The 26108-nt window shown below is 47.9% G+C and overlaps 1 protein-coding gene across 3 annotated transcripts in view; it reads right to left on the bottom strand.

Annotated features, from left to right (window-relative positions):
• The window catches only part of CAD (carbamoyl-phosphate synthetase 2, aspartate transcarbamylase, and dihydroorotase), a 73078-nt gene that overhangs the window by 13505 nt on the left and 33465 nt on the right, over window positions 1-26108 (bottom strand). Inside the window, exons 6-37 of one of the 3 annotated variants that reach the window (XM_073624757.1) lie at window positions 25352-25523; window positions 24480-24665; window positions 24236-24348; window positions 23980-24128; window positions 22446-22577; window positions 22135-22368; window positions 21780-22001; window positions 21492-21680; window positions 21219-21343; window positions 20017-20150; window positions 19549-19661; window positions 19220-19467; window positions 16668-16914; window positions 16049-16147; window positions 15411-15635; window positions 14839-15021; window positions 14243-14461; window positions 13412-13579; window positions 13093-13275; window positions 10934-11038; window positions 10604-10849; window positions 8090-8171; window positions 7634-7800; window positions 7392-7556; window positions 6583-6714; window positions 6296-6497; window positions 5758-5948; window positions 5293-5433; window positions 5113-5208; window positions 4853-4997; window positions 1838-1888; window positions 812-856 (exon numbers count right to left, since the gene is read on the bottom strand). In XM_073624757.1, coding sequence (XP_073480858.1) covers window positions 812-856; window positions 1838-1888; window positions 4853-4997; window positions 5113-5208; window positions 5293-5433; window positions 5758-5948; window positions 6296-6497; window positions 6583-6714; window positions 7392-7556; window positions 7634-7800; window positions 8090-8171; window positions 10604-10849; window positions 10934-11038; window positions 13093-13275; window positions 13412-13579; window positions 14243-14461; window positions 14839-15021; window positions 15411-15635; window positions 16049-16147; window positions 16668-16914; window positions 19220-19467; window positions 19549-19661; window positions 20017-20150; window positions 21219-21343; window positions 21492-21680; window positions 21780-22001; window positions 22135-22368; window positions 22446-22577; window positions 23980-24128; window positions 24236-24348; window positions 24480-24665; window positions 25352-25523 — 5109 coding nt within the window. The remainder of the gene's footprint in view (window positions 1-811; window positions 857-1837; window positions 1889-4852; window positions 4998-5112; window positions 5209-5292; window positions 5434-5757; window positions 5949-6295; window positions 6498-6582; window positions 6715-7391; window positions 7557-7633; window positions 7801-8089; window positions 8172-10603; window positions 10850-10933; window positions 11039-13092; window positions 13276-13411; window positions 13580-14242; window positions 14462-14838; window positions 15022-15410; window positions 15636-16048; window positions 16148-16667; window positions 16915-19219; window positions 19468-19548; window positions 19662-20016; window positions 20151-21218; window positions 21344-21491; window positions 21681-21779; window positions 22002-22134; window positions 22369-22445; window positions 22578-23979; window positions 24129-24235; window positions 24349-24479; window positions 24666-25351; window positions 25524-26108) is intronic. The other 2 variants (XM_073624758.1, XM_073624759.1) reach the window with 2 other exon arrangements.

Raw genomic sequence — 26108 nt, 5'->3', positions numbered from 1 at the left:
TCGCCATGAGGTGGCCAGTCTCTTGGTGAGGCATAAACGAACATCCCTAAATGAGCAAACAGATCTTCCATGTCCACGGGAAGGTTTCCGCAGCCAATGGTCTTCCACCAACGTCTGTATGTGCGAACATACATTAATAAAAATTCCACAACGCTACTCTTACAGTAAAGAATCCCTTTAAAATACTGTAAAATCACCTCCATGCAGAGCATCAGCTTAAAGAGACCCCGTCATCTTACCTATTCAGGGAAAAGTTAAAGTTCTATGCAAGGACCTGTGTCAACAAGCTTTTATTTGCTTGAAGTGGGCTTGCCAAGTCTATGGCAATGGAAAAGCTATTGATGCAGGTCAACTTCACCTGTAAACTAAATCTGAACTATCTCAGAAGCATCGAAGACTGATGCCATTGAGGCAAGTCATCCACATAGGCCCATAAAGCCACCGCCCCTAAACTTTTATTTACTCCGTCAATGGCGCCCCCTGGCTGCTCCTCTCTCCATTGCAGTCAACACCAATATAGCCAATGTTGGCGCTTAGAGACAGTGCTTGTGCCCAGCGATTGCCTTAGGAATGAGCACTGATTCACGGGAGGGTCACACGCTCCCCCACACCCTGGTATTTTTCAATGGCAACCACCAACAGAGGAACATCAGGAGAGTGGTCAGGGGTGCAGAGCTAGATACTGTTGCACCTTGAATCTGTCTTTTTGATCAGAGGACTGAAGAGAACCAAAGCACAGATTTACTGGCCGGTGTGTGCAAGATGCTGTAGTAAGGGGACATGTTCTCTAGGATCAGAAGACAACACTGACCTGTGTCAGAAGACTTCTTGGCTCTGTCCTTTAGCGGCTCCTCGGCTGCACACATAAGAGGAGGGTCAGTGACATATAAACACCTATATACACATGCACAAAGGTGAACACAGAGGAGGAAATCTGCCAAGCTCTGCACTCTCTGGAGTTGATATTGGACAAATCTCTACAAGTCCAAAAAGAAAAAACTAAGTGCGCCACCCACTACTCCGGAAGGGGTACACAGGAGGCCATCATATAGGACTGTTACATAGCTCCAGAGTCTAAGCAACATGCTCCGTGGGGGCGGAGTCTGACCACAAACATGCAGAGGAGACTTGGAACAATCTACCAATGGCAGAGCTTGGCAAACCCCCAGCTCAAGAAAATCTAAAAAGGTTCTGACAACATTCAGCGACACAAAGCTACCCCCATTTAATGTTCTGGGATGGCAGCAAATAGTTATAAATTTGTGATAAACCTCTAGCTGCATCACCAGGACCCCCAACAGCATTGAGGCTATTGGCATACACAGTGTTATCACCTGTCATCTGACTGGTCACCTGTAGGCGCAGTCACCCAGCTACATGCCGCTGAATCTTGCCAAGAGATATCATCTATAGCACCCAATTTCTTCTAGTCAATCAGTGATAAATTAGAGATACAATTGTGTAAGAGATGGATGAGTGCCGTAGTCTAGGGCAGAGTCCTGTTTACTAAAGAATATCGTGGGCCAGCTATAAACACAAGCCAAGTGACTTATGGATATACTGAGTAAAAATGGCTGCTGCTACGGCAATCAACTGCTTACATCTATATGAAGTTTTCCTTAAAATTTATCACTGGAAGGCAGAAGGTAGTAGCTCCATGCTCCAGACTGAGCCCATGGGTCCACTTTACACAAGTCCACATGACAAACGTCAAAGTGATTTCTGAGTTATAGAAAACCGATCACATTCTGATTCAAAGATTAAAGAATAATAGTATATCGGAGATTCCGGCAGAGGGATGAAGAACAATTTTACTAGTTGGTGCACTGAACGTTACCGATCTTCCAAGCAGTCCCTCTGAGCTGAGTGACAGACATCCTCCTGGACACTGGACACCACAATGTAGAGTTAGAAGACTGAACAAGAAGACTGAACACGAATAATGAACACAGCGCCCCCTACCCACCATATCCCTAGGACTACTACATGGGACCCCGGGGCCTCAGAGCTAATCAGATACTTGGATACCAATTGGTTATAACTGGAGGTCATGATACATTCCCCAGAAGGGGCAGCAAATTGTGAACTGATGGAAAGAGCCACTCCCAACACAGGACATGTCAAGGATCCAAAGGTTCTTTTATATGCATTTTTTACATTAGTGTTAAGCCATCCAGGACTTTTTGTACGCTCTTTTAAATTTATTACCCAATGCACTGGCTAATGCCCTTATTTAATAAGTGAACCTCATCCGTGTTCTTTGTTTCTAAGATTTTATCTCAATTTATATCTTCTAACAAGGTTCGTAGTTTAGGAAAGTTGGCTCTTTTGAAATTCAGTATCTTTGTATTTCCCCGTATGTTTCCTATTTGTGCGATTTATACTGAAGCCAATTGACCTGTGATCACGGTTTTCTAAATTGCCCTGTATTTCCACATCCGTGATCAGGTCTGTATTGTTAGTAATCAGTAGATCTAGTAACCCTTTATTTCTAGTTGGTGCGTCTACCATCTGAACCATGAAATTGTCCTGCAAGACATTTAGGAACTGGCAAGCCTTAGATGAATGCACGGTTCCCTCCGCCCAGTCTATGTCTGGATAATTAAAATCCCCCATTATGATAACACTTTCCATCATTGCTGCTAATCCAAATTGTGATAGGAGATCGGGGGCCTATAGCATACTCCCAGTTTCATTTTCCCCCTAGATTCATCCCTTTGGACCTCTACCCATAATTTCACCTCCTCCCTAGCTCCCTTAGTGATGTCATCTCTCACATTCACTTGTACATTATTCTTGATATACAGGCATACCCCTCCCCCTTTTTTACCCTCTCTATCCCTGCGATAAAAGGGTATACCCATGAATGGTTGCCAGCCAATCATGAGAGCTGTTGAACCAGGTCTCTGAAATTCCCACAAAATCCAAATCCTCCTTGTACAACAGTATCTCTAGTTCACCCATCTTGTCCACCAGGCTCCTGGCATTGGTGAACATGCCACGTAGTTTAGACCAGTCACATATTATCCTCTTATTGGGTGTTCCGCGATTGCAACTAGGACTTGTTACTATACTTACCTTGGGTCTATGTCAGCCCACCACTAATGCCCCCAATACTACTCTCTGAACTATGTTCTGCACTGACTGATCTCTATCTTTGGTTCCCCCACCACCATCACCTAGTTAAAAAACCCCTCTAACTTTTTGGCCATCTTTACTCCCAATCTGCACCCTCCTCATTTAGTTATAGTCTGTCCCTTCTATAGTACTGGTGACCGACTGAGAAGTCAGCCCAGTCCTCCAGGAACCCAAACCCCTCCTTACTACACCAGCTTCTCAGCCACTTGTTTACTTCCCCAATCTCCCTCTGCCTTTTTGGTGTGGCTCGATACCGGCAGCATCCCTGAGAATCAGCTGGAGTTGTCAGCTCTACCCCAGGCTGAAGCCCAACTTACAGACATTCTTATAGGGGAGCTACAGCACAACACTGCATCGGCCGCGCCCCCCCCCCCCCCCCCCCCCCAAACTCCAGCTGGTGGCCTGTGCCGTGTTTCAGTCGGATAGGAGCCACCCCCACTTTCCTCCCGGCACTGGAGCCGCCAACCCCCACTTTCCTCCCGGCACTGGAGCCGCCAACCCCCACTTTCCCCCCGGCACTGGAGCCGCCAACCCCCACTTTCCCCCCGGCACTGGAGCCGCCAACCCCCACTTTCCCCTCGGCACTGGAGCCGCCAACCCCCACTTTCCTCCCGGCACTGGAGCCGCCAACCCCCACTTTCCTCCCGGCACTGGAGCCGCCAACCCCCACTTTCCTCCCGGCACTGGAGCCGCCAACCCCCACTTTCCCCCCGGCACTGGAGCCGCCAACCCCCACTTTCCCCCCGGCACTGGAGCCGCCAACCCCCACTTTCCTCCCGGCACTGGAGCCGCCAACCCCCACTTTCCTCCCGGCACTGGAGCCGCCAACCCCCACTTTCCTCCCGGCACTGGAGCCGCCACCCCCCACTTTCCTCCCGGCACTGGAGCCGCCACCCCCCCACTTTCCTCCCGGCACTGGAGCCGCCACCCCCCACTTTCCTCCCGGCACTGGAGCCGCCACCCCCCACTTTCCTCCCGGCACTGGAGCCGCCACCCCCCTCTACCCACTGCACTGTAGTCTCCACCCCCTCTCCCCCCGGCACTGTAGCCACCTCCCCCACGGCACTGTAGCCATCTCCCCCACCTTCCTCCAGGCACTGTAGCCACCTCCCCCACCTTCCTCCTGGCACTGTAGCCACCACCCCCTCCCCCCCCCCCGGCACTGTAGACACCACCACCACTGTCATAACACATTGGAAATTCATCTCCTGCTGAGCATAAAACAGTCAAACGGCAGTGCTACATAGACTTGGTCCCCTGTGGAATCAAAGATATTGTTGTAGTCTCTTCTTTAATTTTAGATATGTCCTTTAAAATTTTTGATCGCACGATTCTTGATCGCTTGGATTGAACTTGCCACTTTAGGTGGACTCCAATGGTTTACACCCCTGTTTTGGCAACTTTAACTAGCTAGGGCAAACCATTCATGTGGTCATTATTTTAGCGCATCTGTATGCCACAGTTTTTTTTTTTTTCCTAGGTTAACTAATCTCAGATATAAGAATCCCTCTTTTCAGGCTTATACTGAACAGTTTGTTCGAGGTTTTACCTTGGAATAGGTTGCGGTGCACACTCCCTCCAGCTGAGCGTCCGGGAATATAATCCCTCCTATCAGTGCGTTTTATTATCTACAGATGAACATTTGCCTCTAGCTGGGCTGTGATTGCACCCCTAGGCCACCCTATGAGTAATTGCAACCTCCCTCACACCTCACCTGGCAGGCCGGGGTCAGATGCGCGGTGGATTCTGGGTGGCAGATGGAAGCGGGCTTCAGCAGGAGGGCCGGCTCTCCGAGGGCTGGGGGCCCGGCTCCGAATGATTTCACTCTGCATGGTCACATGACGATGGCGTTCCGGAGTCTGAAAGAAAATCTTCATTAGCCCTAAAACATCCTACTTTATAACAAAATGGTGAGACTTGGTGGAAATATTTTTTTGGAAATAAACTAAAATGTACAGAATTTTAGAGACTTACCTTATTGACTTCTTTATTCTGGGTGGGAACAGTCTGAGGAGCCAGTGGAGGAGTCCACTTCCTGACATCCTGACCGTAACCAGCCGGCACAAGGACCTACAAAACAGATCATCCAGAAGGTTGGGGGTCCCAGGACACACTTAAGCATCACATACAGCTGGAGAGAGTTGGAGGACCTACCTGTCCATCAATGTACGCCACTTCACCCCGCAGGACGACCCTACGCACAGCTCCCTTCAAATTCATTCCCTCAAATGGAGTCCACTTGGATTTGGTGAACTGCATACACTGAGGGACAACCCACTCATGTTCCAAATCCACCTGTGAAGAAATGGTAAGTAAAGTAGGAGAAGGCCGAGAAAAAAGTGGGAGAGATCCATCACGTGAGGTGGTATGAAGAGAAGACTATATCAAGAGAAGAAGACCATATCGAGAGAAGAAGACCATATCGAGAGAAGAAGACCTTATCGAGAGAAGAAGACCTATCGAGAGAAGAAGACCTATCGAGAGAAGAAGACCTATCGAGAGAAGAAGACCTATCAAGAGAAGAAGACCTATCAAGAGAAGAAGACCTATCAAGAGAAGATATAGGCGGTGAGGGGAGAGATGAAGAATGTTCCTCGCATTTACTATTCTCTCACTTACCTCAACATATGTATTTTCTTGTACTGGCAGTGAGAATATTTTGCGGGGGTTGTCATACAGGCGCTTGATGATGTCATCCATCATCAGTCGTCCGTCGCTAACGGCAGTGAGCAGTAGGGGAAGCATAGTTTCCAGGCCGGGAAACCCAGGGGGAGGGTTTGGCCCTTCCTTCTCCTCCACAGTGTGGGGGGCTATAGAAAGAGGAAATCGTCAGTGTCTTAATGAAAATTATAAAAAAATAAATAAATAATAGATTACGCCCCTCTGACTGCAAACTCTTGTGCCAACACTCCACTTGACCGAAGCCTGGGTCACCCTGTTCATCTCTTACCAAGATCCAATTGAGTTACTGTAGCAGTCAACCTATTTAAATTCTATAGTCTGGGCAGCAGTCAAGGCAGCCATCAATAATTCCTCTCCAGCCCTAGAAAGAATACCCTCGCTCTATCCCATCGCTATCAGGTATTGGTTATCCTATGAATAATGTGGATAAAGGCACAGGCTATACCTGTATTGTAGACTTCATAGAACTCATTACCGTGATCGGTGGCGAAACAGTCTATAATGTCCAGGTTGTCCCACAAGGCCTGCATGTCCTCTCGGGTCCCCAGCATGGGACGCACTTGCCCTTTCTTGTCCCCCAGTCGGTCAAGGTCGTCCAGGCAGAGGAACAAGTGATGGGGCGCCACCTCACAGGTAACTTTGATGCCTTTCTGCTTGGCAGCCTTAATGATCAGGATCTAAAAAAAAAAAAAAAAAAGGCAGTGATCTGATAAGTGAACATCTTATGGCATATTAAAGACTCAACAAGGCTGGGGAACTCACCTCTTCCTTCTTAGCCACATGGCAGATGTGCACCGAACGCTTATATAGCTGAGCCACCATCAGAATTGCTGCAACTGTCTGGTTCTCTGCGTGAGCCACAATCGGCAAATGAGACGGCCACTTCTCAAAGTGCTGCAAAAAAATGGCAAAGACAGGTACAGATCAGAGTCCAACCGCCCAGGAGAAAATGAACCGGAGATATCATCCCAAGGGAAAAGGACTCAGAGCCCAACCGTCCAAGAGAAAACAGTCTAGAGCTGTCACCCCAAACAGAGGTGGACTCAGGACCCAACCTCCTAGGAGATAACTGGACCCTGGATGTGACCCCAAACTGAGGGTGACTCAGAACCCACCAGCCTAGGAGAAAGACTAGAGATGTCCCAGAACCCTGCCAACCACTGGGGAACACAAGTACCAAGAACCCAAAGCCCCTCCAGCACCCACCTGGGAACACAAACTTCTGGTGTTGACTTGGGAACACAATGGCCAAAGACCTAAGAACCGAGAGCCCCTCCAACACCCACCTGGGAACACAGAACCTTCCAGTGTTCACGTGGGAACACAAGGACCAGAGACTTGAGAACCCAAAGCCCTTCCAGCACCCACCTGGGAACACAAAACCTCCCAAAGACCACTTGGAAACACAAAAACCAGAGACCCTTCAAAGCCCACCTAGAAAACACAGAACCTTCCAGGGTCCACTTGGAAACACAAGAATCAGATACCCGCGAGCCCAGAGCCCCTGCAGCGGGACAAGCAAAGCCTCTATGGACTTCTCAACAGGAGAGACGACAGCAGTGTGGACTCACCTCCATCCACAAAGAGACATTGTCCATCTTGAGCTGAGAGTACGTGTCGTTCAGATACATCTTCAGTCCTGCCGCTGAGCTGGCGATGGAGGAGAGGGACCCAGCATTCTCTGAACAGGCGCCCAGGAACAGGGCAAAGTCACATCGGGCACCAGCCTCTGCTAGCTGAAATGAAAGCACGGTATTAAATCAGGAGGGGGGGGGCAGCCGGCGGAATTACAGTACATAAGTACATCACTCACCTTGTGCGCCAGGGAGAAGGTGTTGGCATCGGTGATGGCCGGCTTGGTGTTGGGCATGGCACACACCATAGTGACACCTCCCGCCAGAGCCGCCGCAGTGCCAGAGGAGAAGTCTTCCTTATGAGTGGCGCCAGGTTCTCGTAGATGGACGTGTACGTCTATCAGACCTAGAGGAGATAGAAGGAAGGCAATGCCAAATTACTGATCAGCCAGGTATTTTCCAAAAATGATAAAGTTGGTTTATGTAAACCAGGCAGCAGGTGAAGCACACACACACGCCTTTTTAACCAAGCAAGGTAATAGTAGACAGCCCTGTAACATGTGGAAGAACACGCATGTGTTACCACGCTACAAGAGTGGGAGACTGCCAAGATCAGGAGCTCTCTTCCCTACGATTGCACACCAACTTCTGTAATTTACTGCAAGAAATAGAGCCAAAAGGAATATCAAAGCAACCTGGAAGACGGATAAACTTCTGGGAGGTCATACAGTCCACGTGGGTCTTCACGGGAGGGTTGGTTCCAATCTGACGCAGAGCCTAGGACAGAACAGAGGGAATCAACATTAAACCGCTAACTGAACTATTCCATTTCATGGTGGGTAGAAACCCCCTTTCAGATGTTCTTTGGCACCATCCTGATACAAGTACAGCAAGGGAAAAGACATCCAAAATCATCCTACCAATGTGAAACCATTATAAACGAGAATCTGAAAACCATCTTATATAAAAAGACACTTCGTATAAACATTCATACATTGAGGCAATCCAAGTGTACCTATTTATGAATAGATTATAACAACTCCCTGGAGTCAGGTCAGTCCCAGATATCCGCTCTTCCCCATCTTAAGGTCTTTGGGGATTTTAAGCTTTCCTCATCTTCGGCCCATTATATCAATTTCCTTCATCTTCAAGATGAACACCAGCCTTACCTCCGCCCCCCCCCCCCTCGGTCCCTTTTAATTCCCTGCAAGCTTACATCTTCACAATACAAACTCCCTGCAGAGGCTCTCTTGAGCCCACCTTCATTTCCTGTCTGAATGACCATTCTTATCAAGCCCTCTTCATCCGTACTGTCAATGGACTACCTATCAACTTTTTCTGCCATCAACATTTTTTGTTCCTTGTCATGTGTGGGCACAATTATCAGGGTCCACATCAGTCACGATATTGCTGTTCCTGAGCACTACATCTTAAAAAAAACACAACCTAAGCATCCCTTTAGACGTGCATGCTCCTCCCTGCTGGTTACTGGGTACAGATAGATGGAGAGCCGGTAACGTGCACGTCCGTATTAAAATCTTTATTTAGCTACAGAATAATGATAAGAACAGTCTACAAGTTTCAGCAAATAGCTTTAGTCATAGCCTATGACTAAGGCTATTTACCGAAACCTATAAGCAGCTGTCATCGTCACTATTCTGTAGGTAAAGACTTTGAGATGGATTTGCGAGTTGCCAGCTCTTCATTTATCTGCCATCAGTTGTTTGGAGGACACTTAGAGCCAGAGCACCGACTATTCAGATTTCTCACATGTCCATTCTGGGACCCAGAAGTGAGCGCTGCATCCGTTTTTCCATTTGTGGTTACTGGGTGAAGCAGATTCTAGCTGTGCTATCTGCTGATCAGTTCATCGACTATGCTTTATTAAGAGTGATCAGGAGATGGCACAGCTAAAGTCTGTAGCATCTAGTCTCCTGTGGGGAGGGGCATGCACATCTAAAAGGGATTCTGGGGACACGTTCTCTTACAACTTGAGGCAGAGGGCTGTGATGCTTATAGCCGCATGCCAGGCCCTCCTACCAAACTGAACAAAGACAGCAGACAGATAAACCCAGTGATGACAACTAGGGTTGTCCCGATACTAGTATCGGTATTGGCACCGGTACCGAGCATTTGCCCAAGTACTTGTACTCGGGCAAATGCTCCCGATGCTTCACCTGATACCTTGAGAGTCAGCAGTGATCGGCGCGTGGGGGAGTTACAAGCTTCTCCTCCCCACTTTCAGCTGCTTTAGTGAAATCTATACAGCGGTGATCGGTGCTTGTAACTCCCCCACACGCGATCACCGCTGCCCCCTCCGTTCTTCCTCTATGTCCCCCTCCGTTCTGCTGCTGGCCCACCCCCCTCCGTTCTGCCTCCATGTCCCCCTCCGTTCTTCCTCGCTGTCCCCCTCCATGTCCTCCTCCTTCCTTTTCTGTATGGACAGAGTCAGCTGACTCCAGATGATGTCCATTCACATAACTGAAACATTGTAATCTCCTGTGATTACGATGTGTCAGTTTATGAATGGAGAAGAGCCGCTGTCTTCTCTCCATTCATTCTCAGTGCAGCTGAGGCTGCAGAGAAAGGGACTGGGGAATCTCTATCCTTGGTCTCTTTCTCTGTCTCAAGGGGGAGATATCTGGGGTCTGTTAAGACCCCAGATATCTCACCAAAGCCCCCCAACAGGGCTGATATAAAAAAAAAAAAAAAAAAAAAAACACAAGTATTGCAATAAATTATAAAAAATTATTGTAAAAAAAAAATAATAAAAATTTAAATAAAAAAAAAAAAAAACAAAAAAACAAACCCACACAGACACAGTCCACCAAAAAAAAAAAGAAAAAAGGAAAGCATTGTAAAAAAAAAAAAAATAAATAAAAAATAAAAACACGGTCACATGACATTAAAAATAAAAGTATCAGTAATCGGTATCGGCGAGTACTTAAAAAGTATCGGTACTTGTACTCAGTATTAAAGTGGTATCGGGACAACCCTAATGACAACAATGGGTCTCAAAGGGGGTATTTCTTGAAGGGAATGTATTGAGTGTACATTACACTTCAGCTATCATTCTCACCCCAAGGTTCCACCACAGGTTCACTTTGTAACCCATTTTTACATTCACTTTTGCTTTAAAGTCCCTGCCATCTATCTCCAGCACATAAGGACAAAGCAGTTACCAATCCTCTCCCCCACACACTCCTCACCTCCACAAACAGTTTGGTGCACTTGATGTCGATGATCAGCGGAACGGAGTAATCCACCGCCAAGCGGCGAGTACGGTACCCGCGGGTGACGAAGGAGGAAAGCCTGCGACCGCCAGAATTTCTCATGGAGAGGTTGATGACCAGATCAAAATGGTTCTCGGACAGATGGTCCATGATGCTCCCCTGCTTCTCCTTCATGGGCCCATCGCAGTCCGGATCTTCAAAGACCCAATCCATCGCCTTAATCTACAAGAAGCCATTAAAAATGGTTATCGCTGAAGGTGAGGAGACACTGAAAAAGGAGACAATACAAAAACGCGTGTAAATCACCTTGATTCCGTGTTCAGTATAGAAGTCGGCTGTGCCAAGACTGGCGTACAGGCTGTACCCGAGGGTCTCCAGGGCCCGCACGGTGGGCAGGAGCTCGCTCTTATTCTGTAAGAGGAAAAAAGGTAACAGGCAGCAGGGGTTATGCTTTTCAAAAAATAAAATGCAAGACTTTCAAGAAGATTTGAATTCTGGGTAAAAGCCATTTGTATATTGCAAGACTTAAAAGTAGCTGTAAACCTCAGACATGAAATATGAACAAAGCATATCCTTCTATAGTGTGTACTTATCTCAGTCTAAAGCACCAAGTGTCATTTCTGTTTGCTGCCTCCTTCCTCTGCATGAGTCACTTCTGACAAGTTTTTCTGACACCAAGAGAAAAAAGGTGACAGGGGAGGAACCTCCAGCCGATTGACAGCCACAGCTCTTTTCCTGTGTGCAGGGGAGGGGGGTGACCTTTCCCTCCAATGAGCTCTCAGAGCGCTCCTCACTGAGCTCTGAAGGGTGTCATTTCAGCTCCCCACCTCCCTTTTTTCTGACATCTCAGACAAGCTTTATAAAAATTCTGAACAGATGTAGAAAAGACGCAGATAAACAGGTACAACTTCTATAGGAGGATGCGTTTGATCGCTGTATCACTCGAGGCCAGTCACTTCATTGGGTATATGAAAGGGTTTACAACTGCTTTAAAGAGTCCCCACCACCTCACCCATTCAGAGCCTGGGTCTGTTCATACATCCTCCTTCCAAGGCTTTCAACGCAAAATACACAAGCTTTCCGGTTATGCGGGGCATGTGACCTTCTCCAACGAGCAGCCAAACATTGGGGATGACCACTATCATATGGAGGGGAGTGATGACACCCCCCCCCCCCCCCCCTCTATAAGGTCTGGGTATCTTTCAATGGCTGTACCCAAGAAAAAAGTGATGGTTGAGCGTTTCGAATGAGAGCGTATAGTGGTTGGGATGGAAGTGGTCTTTAAGTAGCCCCTTATCAAGCTAATGTAAAAAGGGACTCTAAAAATAAGACATCACCACAGCTTAAAAGTGGTTGTAAAACCCAGGTTAAAAAAAAAAAAAAAAAATAATAATAATAATACCTGCAAAACAAAAAGGCATAATGAGCTGGTAGCATACCAGGACATTATGAGTTACTTACCCAAGAACGAAGCCCCCGCAGCTGCCCTGGTCTCCCCCTCCGGCCGGCGACATCTCTCCCGGGGGGTACTTCCGGGTATCGCGGCTCCTGCGCTGCTGGGATTGGCCGGAGCCGTATGCGCGGGAGCCGCTGGGAATGGCACAGTACAACTGAAGCAACGGCACGTACGTGCCATTGCTTCAGTTGGCTTAAGTGCGCATGTGCCAATGACGTCGGCACATGCAAATACAGGAATAGCTCCTAAACCGTGTAGGTTTAGGAGATATCCAGTGCTGCTACAGGTAAGCCTAATTATACCCTTTTGTAAACCCTTTACAACCACTTTAAGTGCTGTTAAATTCCCCAAGGAGACCAAGAGGTCATGTTCTTATCGGATCCGTGATTACTGAACTAGTGTGTCGCCCTCCCTTCCTCCCCACACCACTGTTTGACCATGCTGCTCAACAAAACGCCACTATTTCATGAGGTCTGAGGGACAGCACTCGTCTCTGGCATAAGGCACGTACTGAAAATTAGTGCTGTCATTCAATACACCAGGGTGGGTAGCTTGAACCACAACAGAAACAGATAACTGGTAAACAAAAAGGACAGCTTGCGGTGGCTACAGTGCCAAAAAAAAAAAAAAAAAGGAAAGTCCGTAAATTGGGCTTTAGTCTGGGAAGGAGCTGACAGCCAGCACAAAAGTTCTTTTATTTGTACAATGCTGTCACGTATCAAAATGAGACAAAGTGCTAAACGTACTTGATGGCTTGGTTAATTTACCAACAATCAAGTTGTGGTGCAAACTCTTTAAATGAACACACTGCAGAACGGGTTCCTAAAGAATCTATGATGAACCGGTAGATCAACATTTTAACTGTGCTTGTATTGTTTTCTGGGCTTCAAACCAAGTGACGTTCTCTCTCAATCAGAAGGGGTTTGCTGACATGAAGAGTCTTTCTAAATTCAGAACATTATCTGAGCACTAAATTCAAACCAAGCGGTGAAGCCGCCCTTCCTCTCACCTTGTAGCTTCCGATGGTCAGCAGAATGTTCTTCTGTGGAATCTTAAAGCCAGTACTCAGCATTGCCTTCAAATAGGCTTCGTAGCGGTTCTCTCCAAAGCAGGCCACCTCCCCCGTGCTGGTCATCTCCACCCCGAGGACCACATCTGCTCCGGCCAGACGAGAGAAGGAGAACTGAGGCACCTTGGTTAGAAAAGGAGAGAGAAAAAAAAAATCAATTACTGGCAAACACACTTGGCTTGAGCTTTCTTTCTGAACTCCTTACAACGGTATGAAAGGCTGCCGATTTCTACTTTGCCTAGGAGGACAGAAGTCTTACCTTCACACCCACAATTCCCATCCCCGTCATCAGTCCAACCGGCTCCACCTCCTCTCCCATGATCACCTGTGTGGCCAGAGCCACCATGTCCACCCCTAAAGTCTTGGAGACGAAGGGGAAGGAGCGAGAGACTCGGACGTTGCACTCGATCACTTTCAGCTGATCGTCCTGCAGAGAAGACAAGAAGGACAATATGGGAGGAGTCCAATGTGACAAACATGTTAGATGAAATGTATATGTGTTAGAGTGATAGCATGCATGGTGATTATGATAGACGTAAGATAATGGAGCGCAAGCCAGACTAGCTACATGTGGAGATAAGCAATGCGAAAAAAAAGGGTGAATGACCTGAAGTCCACAAGTGGATAAAGTTCTCAAGTAACACAACTATATAAAAAAAACAAAAAAAAAAAAAAAAAACAAAAAAAAACAAACAAAAAAAAAAAACTTAGGACAATCACAAGCTCACGACGCCCCCATCCAAACCTAACATCTTGGCATCCAATAAATGGCTCATTGCATCATGGGAGGACTAGAGCACGCCAAGCACACAATGACCAAGAGTTAGGAGACATTTAAGTCCTAAACCAAGATATCAATTTTCTCTCTCCATGTGGCTCCTAAATTATTCTTCACCCCTCTTTCCACCCAGACCTGGAAAGCCTGATTTAAAATGAAAAAGTAGAACTTTGAAATACCTGCATGAGGCTGGCGCTCCTTCTTGAGGTTACAGGTTCATTTTAATAAGCTGATCACGTGAGGGGTTATGAGCAGGCAGGCAGGGTTGATGGTAAATGAGGTCATAGTGGTGAGATGGGTCGGCACTCTTACCTTGGCAATGAGCTGCAGGTTGAAGGGTCCGGTCACCTGGAGCTCCAACCCCACCGCATGGACAATGGCTTTGATCCGCTCCAGGGTTTTGGGGGTGATGTCCTGAGGAGGGGTGACCAGTGTGGCATCTCCAGAGTGGACTCCGGCATTCTCTACATGCTCACAGATGGCAATTGCCACCACCACCCCATCACAGGCCACAGCATCCACGTCTATTTCCTGGGGGGGGGGGGGGGGGGGGGGGAGAGAGAACAACGTACATGGCATTAACAGACTACAAATACAAAGGCTTCATTAAATCTCAAAGTGGCCAATGCAAATGACCCAGCTTATTCATCAGGGGGTCTGCAGAATAAAATACAAAGACAGAGCTGGTAATGATGGGCGTTCAAGCATTCCTCTATAAAAAGTCAGACTCTTACATCAGACATTGTAGAAGGTATTCATTTTTGTGACATAATGCAAACACTCGAGTTTACAGCACTTACATTATCCCAAGCTACAATACATTATTACTTTGTTTTTATTGATCATCAATAACTCACCATTCTTAACCCAAGAAAAAAAAAAAAAAAAAAAAAAAAAACCAGACTGACCTTGGCTTCCTGGATGTATTTGGAGATCACCACAGGATGTTCTTTGGACACGGCCACAGCGTTGCTGAGAACTTTCTCCAGATCTTCGTCACAATGCGCGACGTTCATGGCAGCCCCGCTAAGAACGTAGGACGGGCGCACCACGCAGGGGAACCCCACAGAGTTACAGAACTGCAGAGCAGACTGGAGAAAGAGAGAGACAGAAAGGCGAATGAGGGGGATTGAGGCAGAGGAGGCATATGAGAAATTGGGGTGAGCCAGACCAAGCATAAGCCCCCTTTATCCCTGTGGGGGGCAGAGCTGACACAGCATAACCCCCCCTCCTTAATCTGGAGGCGGGCAGAGCAGACCCAGCATACCCCCCCTCCTATATTCCAGAGGCAGCCAGAGCAGACCCAGCATACTCCCCCTTACAGCAGATGCGGGCAGAGCATATCCAAGGCCCAGTATACCCCCCCTTATCACAGAGTTGGGCAGAGCAGACCCAGGGTACCCCCTTATCCCAGAGGCGCACAGAGCACACTCCAGTGTACCTCCATATTACAGAAGAGGGCAGGGAAGCCCTGGCATACCTTCATATCAGACAGCTCCTTCCACTGTGGTTGGCTGATCCCAATGGTGTCCAGCAGGCGGGAAAACTTGAAGCGATTTTCGGCTGAGTCAATGGAGTCAGGCGAGGTGCCCAGGACGCGGCACTGCTGTCGGTGCAGGGACATGGCTATGTTGTTTGGTAGCTGGCCTCCCATGGACAAGATGATCCCCTCTGGGTTCTCCAGCTCATAGATGTCCATCACCACCTGGAAGAGAGGACAGGGGCAGTAAGTACAAGAGCTAACCGCATGCCAAAGGAGTCATCACCTGCGCCTCTTAATTCACACATCGCGCCGCCCCCCAAAAGCACCAGATGGTCTTCTGTGTGCCCGCTGACTTTAAGAAAACATTGAGTCCAAAATTCCACTTTCCAAAAACAACTAAGCTTGGTTCTACCATCTCATTGGTCAACAAAACCACTCATCACATTAAAGAATCAATAAGGCAGGAGAATGTGGAGGCAAGATCCATTTTTACAGCAGCCTTTAAGATTTGCTTGCAACATCAGCTGCTTATATTTAAGTTTTACTTAATAAAATGTGAACAATGGCTCTGTGTGTCCTCCCTAATTAGAGGACAGGTGCCCTTTAAAGGACCTGCACCACCCTCCGACACTCACCTCGAAGGAGATCTCGTCAAAGTAGAGCCTGTTGCACATGTCGTAGTCAGTGCTGACCGTCTCCGGGTTATAATTCACCATAATCGTCTTGAAGCCCATCTGCGAAAATAGAATTAAAATGGATTGAAAACCAAAGAGGAAAAAAAAACAAAAAAATGGGAACAAAGTAACTGATAAGGGTGCAGAGCAGGGAGAGAGCACAGGAAGTGGATTAGCTCATAAGATTCCAGACAGGATCAATAGGCATTTTTTTTCACTTATTGAATAGACTTAAAACCTTTCAATTTTCATGATAAACTTATTTTAGAGCCAGCGACATGACTGGGCCTCAGTGCAATTCAGGCAGATCATACCTCATGGGAGGGGCCAGCGGGGTCCTGTATATAGCTTCCTGCCTCAGTACTCATTCCTGATGCATGCGGTGGGCTGGCCCATGGGAGGAGTTATGCAAATATCAAAACGCTTTGATGGGTAGATGTCAGTCTGGAGGAGCGGTGCTTTAGTAAGCAGATTGGGCAGATAACAGAAAGGCCACTCTGACAGGCCCCGCCCCAGAGGATCATTCTAGAAATCATACAAATCCCCAGGCAGCTCTGCTTCTCCCACAGCTACACCTCACCTTGCGCAGTTCCTGTATACAGCCCACTGCACACCAGTCGAACTCCACGCTGCTGCCGATGCGGTAGACGCCGGAGCCGATCACCATGACGTGTGGCTCCTCAAATGACAGGTCGTGCTCTATGCCGTTGTAGGTCAGGTACAGGTAATTGGTCTGTGCCGGCCACTCAGCGGCCACCGTGTCAATCTGCTTCACTACCGGAAGGATCTGCCATTCCTGCCGCAACTTCCGGACGGCGAGCTCCGTGCTGTGAATGAGGGAGAAACATATCCGAGTTATTACCATGCCAAAGTCCAAACTATATATCCGAACTACCCTACACACATTATATACCAAGACCCCTTTCATTATCTGCCACCAGACCTGGCCACACATTAAGCAAACAGCTGGCAAAGATTTTAAAGCGGCCGTGCATATTGCGAAAAATTTCCAGCTGAAAGTTCCCTGCAATAGAAGACCTCCAAACTCCCCATCCCCAGTGTCTCCTATTTTCCCTTAACTACAGGACTGCAACCCCCGGCGGTGTCTTCATTCAACACTTCCAGGAGTTTTGGATGAGAGTCTCTCCTGATGTGAAGGAATGTAATGAACATGATAATCAGAAAAGGTCTATTTTCTCGTGTGTACATGATTCTATGCAACTCCTTATATAGTATACAGCTTAGCTTTGCTTCAGAACTAAGATGGCGTCTGTATCCTGCGACTACACCCTGGAGGTGTGAGGAAGTAAAGAAGAGAACAAGCGACAACCAAGCTTCCAGCATCAAGTTTCTGTATTTTGGCCACTAAGATGTGCCACTAAGACTGCTGACCACCTTTACATAGTAGTGACGTACACTCTATTGTTCTTTGTGTACAAAACGTTGGGCACCGCCCTGCAATAAAGTAGTGATAAGTTAGTCATTGAACTGAGTAGACTTCAGAGTGATTACTCCCGGCGTGTACGTACACCCACACTTTATAATTAGGAGCAGCAGACATCTAATCTGAGCCCGATTGCGGTTCTTATCTATCACACTGATGGGAGCTGTGGTTACCTTCCTCTGTCCCCTACTTCATCCACAGGAATCATCAGTAACTCAAAAGTTCAGAGGAAGGAACCACAGTGCACAGCGGCAGACACAGACATCCAACACACCTGCAAGAGTTAAGTGCTTAACAGACAACAGCAGAGGCTTCAGAACTGGAACATAGATGAGGTAGGGGATATGGACACCAGAGGGGTGAGCAAATCGCCTCTTCTATTACAGGGAACAGAAGTAGTAGAAGACATGGGACACCTGGGAGGAGAGTAGAATATCTCTTCTATTACATGGAACAGAGTAGTAGTAAGAAGACATGGGACACCAGAGAGGGGCCTATAATACATCTTCTATTAGACGGAACAGAGGGGTGGTAGAAGTCTTTAAACACCTGAGAGGAGAGTAGAATAACTCTTCTATTACACAAAACAGAGAAGTAGGAGACACCGGACCACCAGAGAAGGGAGTATAATATCTATATTACAGGGAATGGAGGAGAAGTACAATACACTGGAGAGGGGAGTAAAATACCTCTATTACAGGGAACAGAGAAGTAGAAAACACTGGACACGGAAGAGGGGAGAATACCTTTATTACAGAAAACAGTGGAAAAGTAGAAAACACTGAATACCGGAGAGGGGAGTATAATACCTCTATTAAAAGGAACGCAGGAGAAGTAGGAGACACTGGAGCATAATACCTCTATTACAAGGAACAGAGGAGAAGTAGGAGACACTGGAAACCGGAGAGGGGAGTATAATACCTCTATTACAAGGAACAGAGGAGAAGTAGGAGACACTGGAAACCGGAGAGGGGAGTATAATACCTCTATTACAAGGAACGCTGGAGAAGTAGGAGACACTGGAGCATAATACCTCTATTACAAGGAACAGAGGAAAAGTAGGAGACACTGGAAACTGGAGAGGGGAGTATAATACCTCTATTACAAGGAACAGAGGAGAAGTAGGAGACACTGGAGAGGGGAGCATAATACCTCTATTACAAGGAACAGAGGAGAAGTAGGAGACACTGGAGAGGGGAGCATAATACCTCTATTACAAGGAACAGAGGAGAAGTAGGAGACACTGGAAACCGGAGAGGGGAGCATAATCCCTTTTCTATTACAGAGAACAAATGATAAGTAAAAGAAAATTGACATGAGAGAGGGGAGTATAATACTTCTTCTATTACAGAGAACAGAGGAGCAGTAGGAGACACTGGACACCAGAGATGGGAGTAAAACACCTTTACAAGGAACAGAGGATCAGTAGGAGACACGGGCACCAGAAATGCATATAGTACAATACCTCTTATATTAGAGAAAATGGAGAAGTAGGAGACACTGGACACAGGAGTATAATACCTCTTCTATTACTGGGAATGGAGGGGAGGTAGGGGATATGGGGGACCAGAGCGAGATGGGAGTATATTACCTCTCTCATTACAGAGAACAGAGGGGAGGTAGGAGAAAGCTAGAGACCGGAGAGGCAAGTATGCCAAATAGGCAGAAGATGGCATCAAAGCTCTCACCTCTGCACAGCTATTGCCACCTGCTTGTCGGAGAAGCCCAGCTGTTTGGCACGGAGCAGGACATCCCGGGTCATGGCGGTGTCGCCCTGGTAGGACTCCAGTGTGGATAGGTGGTCGGTGATGTTCTTCATCTTGTGGAGGAACCAGCGGTCGATCTTCGTCAGTTCGTACAGGCGCTCGATGGTGTAGCCGGCCCGCAGAGCTGCTGCCAGCACAAATATTCGCTTGTCCGTGGGGGTCTCCAGCTCCTGAAGGACAAGGACAGAGATAAACCTGCCACTGCCAACGCAAAATCATCTAATTCCCTCAAATCTGGCGACCACGCTTACCTCATCGGACTCCGCTTTCAACGTGTGGTCGAACCCCACGCAGTTCTCATCCACCATGCGCAGCGCCTTCTGGAAAGCTTCCTCGAAATTCCGTCCCACCGACATGACTTCCCCTGGAACAGTAGAGGCATGAACTATGACATAAACGAAAAACCTGCCATTGAAAAAATATGGAGACCACCACTATGGAACCTCCTCCTAAAATGCCTGGCTGCTGTCCTTTGGCTTCAACCCATCCACAGACCAAGGACACTAAAGCATCAGGTGAGGTCAGAAGTCCAGGTCAGTGAAGGATGGAAGGCAGAGGATCAACATGATATCCAGTCACCTGGCAATTTGTAAAAGGAGGTTGAGCGATGGTGGCCATTGTAGGTGGATTAATTTCTGAGGGGTGCAGCCAAAAGCACAGAGGAAGTGAGGGAGATCTCTAGAATATGCCAAGACATCACCACCAACCCATGTACTTACCCACGCTCTTCATTGAGCTGCCAATCTTGGTGCTGACTCGTAGGAATTTACTAAGATCCCAGCGGGGGACCTTCACCACGCAGTAATCCAAGCTGGGCTCAAAGTTGGCTGTGGTGGAGTTGGTGACAGAGTTTCTACAAAAAAGGATGGAGGAGAGAAACAAGACTTAGAAGATCTCTGGTCTGACCTTACGAAAAATGCAAGCTTGCCTGGTTATTCTGGGCCAGTGACTGAATGAACTACTCGAACTAGGAGGACCAGAATTACAGACTTGGCATTTTCATTAAAAATTGCAGCTCATGTTTCATTCTGTACATTGGCCAGTGGACACCAACCTAAATGAGATGAAGGATCAGTTGCGTATAAGCAGGGGGCACAGTACGCCAAAATAGGAACAGCTACTGGAAAGGTAGGACAGGGTTCAACATGCAGAGATAAAGAAATCTTTTTCGTATACCAGAGGTTGCTGAAGCTTACATGCCCAGACCCAGTGCCCCCCAATAACCAATTATGGCTACTATGATTATTTAGACTAATTTTCGAGTTTAACAAGATCTGAACTAGAACACACACATTCACACAGTTTTAGATCTCTCCTGCAACGTTACAGCTATCAACGCAGGGAAAATGTGCTTGAGAACTTAAAAAGGTGTTGTAAACGAAAAAAAAAAAAAAAAAAAAAAAAAAAAAAAAAAAAAAAAAAAAAAAAAAACACCTGGCAGTGACCGGCCTGACCTGAGCCCTGGAACTTGACTGGCGGGGACATGCTGTCTCTCTGCCCAGGGTTCTCAGTTCTTGATTGGATAGAGTGATAGCAGTGCAGCCATTGGCTCCCGCTACTGTCAATCAAAGCCAATGACGCGAGAGCCGGGACCGAGTCATACAGTCGGCGGCTATGGACGCCGAATGGTGGACTCGGGAGCATGCCCGCAAGGTAACCCCCTCGGGAGAGCACTTATCCTAGGGGGTTATCTGATGTGGGGATGAGCCGCCAGGGGACCCCAGAAGAGGATGTTCGGGGCCACTCTGTGCAAAACAAGCTGCACAGTGGAAGTATAGGACTTTTTTTTTTTTTTTTTTTTTAATAACAAAGGAACCCTTATAAATCAATCACTTTAAGAAAAAGGCGTACTGTGGTCATGTGGTGGATTTACAGCAGCACCCATACTTCAAGACTGATGGGGAGCTAGTAGAGGACATACCTGAGAACCGGAAGAGGGATCCCTAATGCCAGTTTGGCTGCCACATATGCCAGGGGGTATCCGGTGGCCTTGCTTGCCAGGGCCGAGCTGCGTGAGAGCCGCGCGTTCACCTCAATGATGTAATACTGCAAAGAACAGAATATGAAGAGGTGACACATCGACACTAAGAGGGAGGCTCCATTTGACTCTGCAAGAAAAAGATTCTCTTTCCCCTCCACTACCCTATAGAATGCCAGGACCACATTTTTCCAGGATACCGTGCTAGTTCTTTACCTGTTCAGAGTGCGGGTTCAGGGCATACTGGATGTTGCACTCTCCCACAATGCCCAGGTGCTGGATCACCTTGATAGCAGTGTTGCGTAGCATGTTGTACTCATGGTCATTCAGTGTCTGGCTGGGCGCCACCACTATGGACTCCCCAGTGTGGATACCTAGAGGGTCCACATTCTCCATGTTACACACCTGGGGAGAGAGAGGAGAGAGAGTGAGCCTTAATTCTGAGACCTTCCAATCGAAAAGCTCCATATCTAACAAGTCGGCGATGTACAGAAGTTTGCTTACAGTTATGCAGTTGTTGTAGGCATCTCTCACCACCTCATACTCGATCTCCTTCCACCCCTTCAGTGATTTGTCCACCAGGACCTGCGTGGTGTGGGCGAATGCCTGGCACACCAGGGACGTTAGCTCCTCTTTCGAGTTGGCGAAGCCAGAGCCCAGCCCACCAAGTGCGTAGGCCGAACGTACCAAGACCGGGTACCCCAGACGGTCAGCGGCAGCCTGAGCCTAATGGGGAAGGAAGGGGGAAAAAAAAGTTACTATAACCAAAGTAAGAATAGCCTGAGGACATTGGGAGGCAATACTGAGCCTCCATGGGGCAGTGACCCCCCCCCCCATCCCATACCAAGCACTCCATTACCTGCTCCAGCGAGGAGGCGGCCTCACTTGGTGCCACATGTTCCCCGATCTCCTCCATCTTCTCCACAAAGATCTTCCGGTCTTCCGTCATCTCAATGGACTTCACCGGGGTGCCCAGGACACGCACATTGTACATCTCCAGCACCCCGCGTTTCGTCAGCTCCACCCCGCAGTTCAGAGCCGTCTGACCACCAAAGGTCAGGAGAACGCCATCCGGCCTCTCGCTCTTTATCACCTGTAAAGGAAGTAGAAGGAGCGTCAGTAGTGATCAACGGGAACATCGCCAGTACCTTGGCTTGTGATCACACCCACCTGTGTTACATATTCTGCTGTGATTGGCAGAAAGTACACCTTGTCCGCAAGCCCCTTGGAGGTCTGCACCGTGGCAATGTTGGGGTTAATCAGCACCGTCTGGATGTTTTCCTCTTTCAGAGCTTTAATGGCCTGGACAGAGAAGAGGATTGTGGGAAGTCAGAGGATGTCAGGTCACAAGCAATTAAAAAGAAAAAAACAAAAAAAAAAAAAAAAAAAAAAAAACAAAACACCATCATAAAAATTAGAAGCTGTGGATTTAAGGCTAATAGATGTGCTGAATTATTCATTCTATATGCCAACCCACCACCAACCAGGGCACCCAGGTACTGCACTCACAAACCCACCTAAGCTTTGCAGCCACCAGTCAGGGCACACTAGCTCTGCAAACACTGCCAACCAAGGCGCCCTTCCAATCAGGGCATTCCAGCTCTGCAGACACAATCAACCAGGGTGTCCCAACACTGCACTTACAAACCCATCATGCAGGTCAGCTCCTCTTTTGTGTTGGTGAAGCCAGAAACCAATCCACAAAGTGCCTAAACTGGGTATTCCACACGGTCCGCAGCACCCACCAATCAATGCACTACAGCAACCACAACCAATCAGGGTGTACCACTGGCTTTGCAACTACTGTCATCCATGGTTGGCTGTTGCCAACCAGGGCACTCCAGAACTGCACTCGCCGACACAACTGGCTCTGCAACTACTGCCAACCAGGGCACCCCAACTCTGCAAAGAATACCAACCAGGGTGTCCCACAACTACTGCCATCCATGGTGCCCACCAGCTCTGCAGCTATTGCCAACTAGGGCACCGCAGCAGTGCACTCACGGACCCAACTGGCTCTGTACCCACCAACCAGTGCGCCCTGGCACTGCAACTATTGCCAGCCAGGGCTCCCCAGCCCTGCAACCACCGCCAAACAGGTTGCCCTGACTGCAACCACAGCTCTACACCCACCAACCCACAAGGCTCTGCACCCAACAACCAGGGCACTGTCAGAGGTGAATTAGGTAGCTCTCTAACCACAGAACTGGCAATCTTATATTTAAGGGTCAGACAAAATTTTGCACAATCATTTTTGAAATGCAAAGTGTCCACCTGTCATCCTTCATCTCTTTACTCTCCAATAGACCCGACATCGCTCATCCCATCCATACAACTTGGATTCCCCATCCTCCACCCACCTCTCTGTGATGACTAAAGACAAATTTACGATGCCCTCAGTCTGCCAAACCAGCGCTCATCCCAATGGAGGGTGCTAAGGCATTGGAAGTGGCCATTTACAGCAAACCTTTCCTTACAGACACACATGGGAGCTGCCAATACCCTTCTGAAGGACATCTGTTGCCTGGCTGGTACCCTGACCAACAGGGTCCTCCATAATGCCCATCTAGAATATCAGACATCCTTACTCACATACAAGTTATTGAAGCTGGAGGTAAACATGGCAGCCAAGAAATCAGTATTTAAGAAGTAGCAATGACAGCTTGCATCGCTCTCTGGAAAGGTTTCCTGTTGGAGACATTACCTGGGATCCCGAGTAGTCAAACTCCCCGGCCTGGCCGATAGAGAGCCCCCCAGAGCCCAGGATCAGCACTTTACGAGGTCTGCAGGCAATCAACTCCGACACGTTGGGAGAGTCTTTGTATGTGAGGATATCGTCCAGCCGCTGCTTCACTGAAGGAGAGAGCAGATGATGGAAAGATGTAATCATATTTGCTGTGAATTAATCCACCACTCGCTATATTGGTGGTCTGCTTCCTAACGCCATGATGGGCACTCACCTGTGACTCCTCCCACTCTCCCAGCCTTGATATCCCGCACGGTGTCCAAGAAGACGTCAAACAGACACACCAAGTCCATGGGGCCAGCACGGTGCTCGGGGTGGAACTGCACACTGGAAGAACAAACCAGGAGACCCCCATAATGAATGTTCTGCTCAAGAAGGTTACATGACTACAACACAGGAAACTGCAAGATCTTCTGAAGACTCTGTCAGCAGCCATTAAAGAAAGAAGCTTCACCCACCTGAAGAACGGTTTGGAGTCGTGAACGATGCCCTCATTGGACTTATCATTGGCGTTGGTAAAGAGCGGTGACCAGCCTTCTGGTAAGGTTTTGGGGTCGACGGCGTAGCCATGATTCTGAGAGGTGATGAAGCATCTTCGGGAGCCCTCGTGGATACACGGCTGGTTATGGCCACGGTTCCCATACCTGTGTAGAAGATGAGATCAGGGCTGAGAACAGTCCCCTCTCAATGCCACCTCCAGGAACTAAAATGCATCTATTACCAGTGAAGGGCACCTCTACATTACTCAAAAACCAAAAAAAAAACCAAAGGGCCAGGGTTCACCTATAACTAGACCTTCATCTGAGGGAAAATTGCCTGCCCTCCTGCCATAGTAGCACCTGCACACATTACCCAATAGAACCATAGTGCAGACCAACCAGATCCTTGTATAACCAGACTTCCATATGAGGAAAATTGCCTACCCCATCAATTTCCCTCCAGCCATGGTGCCACCTGCAGTCTAATTTACCAAGAATAACCATAAAGCAGACAAACCAGGTATTTGTATGTATAACCAGACCCCAATCTGAGAACATCGGCTGCCCTCCTGCTAAGGTGACAGCTGCACTGTACATTACCCAATACAACTACAGAGCAGACAAACCAGGTCCTTGTTCCTCAGATGCGGTCTGGTAATACACAATGAGGACATAGACAGCAATAAAATAAAAAACTGGGACAATGGATCCAACCCTTCCAAACTCCATCCAGAACGTCCTGTATCAATGGCTGAATTTTAACAAAGCCAACAATGAGTTAACCGAGAGGAGCTGCCACCAGAGAGTACCCGATAACACCTCACCCCCGCCCCCCACAGGTCTGTGCTTACTTCATCTTGTAGGTCTTGGCCCCGATGACCAGGGACAGGATCTGGTGCCCCAGGCAGATTCCAAACACCGGCTTTGGTTGGTCTTCATTCATGAAGTTTCGGATGTTCTGGACAGACTCCTGGCAGAAGAGCGGATCTCCAGGACCATTACTGAGAAACAGCCCGTCAAAGTCTGAGGAAAGAAATCGCACAGAGTGAAGGAAACAAGAAGAATACAACACAAGAAGCAGCGTAGGTTACAATGTTAACAATAAGCCTCAATACACATTAAAAAGTCCTTTGAGCACTGAAAGCTCTTCGTGAGATGTGATGTTGCTTTACGGCAGTACAGTGCCACCATCGAATCTGCGTTCCAGCCCTCCATTCGACTGCCTGACGGACTCCCAAGCCTCGTTCTGGACTACGATTGAATCCCGGAAGTCGGCGTTATACTAGCAGGCAGCGTAGAGGAACCAGGCTTCTTTCCATCTGAGAGCACGGATATGGCCTTTACTGAACCTACCTACGCCGGACTATACAGTCTTTATATATGTGAGTGTTTTAATGGAATTGTATCATTAAATTTTACGATCCTACTAAGAGGCGCCTTTGTTGTTTTTCCTTTCTCTTACATACGAAGGAAACAAGAAATGGACACATTGAGATGTACAGATTGGCCCCTCCCACCAGTCATAATCTGTCTGCATTGCATAGAGAGATGTACAGAGACCCAGTGATGACACCTAAAATAAAGTGTGTAATGAAAAACAGATGCTGA

The sequence above is a fragment of the Aquarana catesbeiana genome, linkage group LG04 (genome assembly GCF_042186555.1).
Source record: "Aquarana catesbeiana isolate 2022-GZ linkage group LG04, ASM4218655v1, whole genome shotgun sequence".
NCBI lineage: Eukaryota > Metazoa > Chordata > Amphibia > Anura > Ranidae > Aquarana > Aquarana catesbeiana.
Note: the sequence above shows the minus strand (reverse complement) of the source record. Positions and strands in the feature narration are given on the sequence as shown.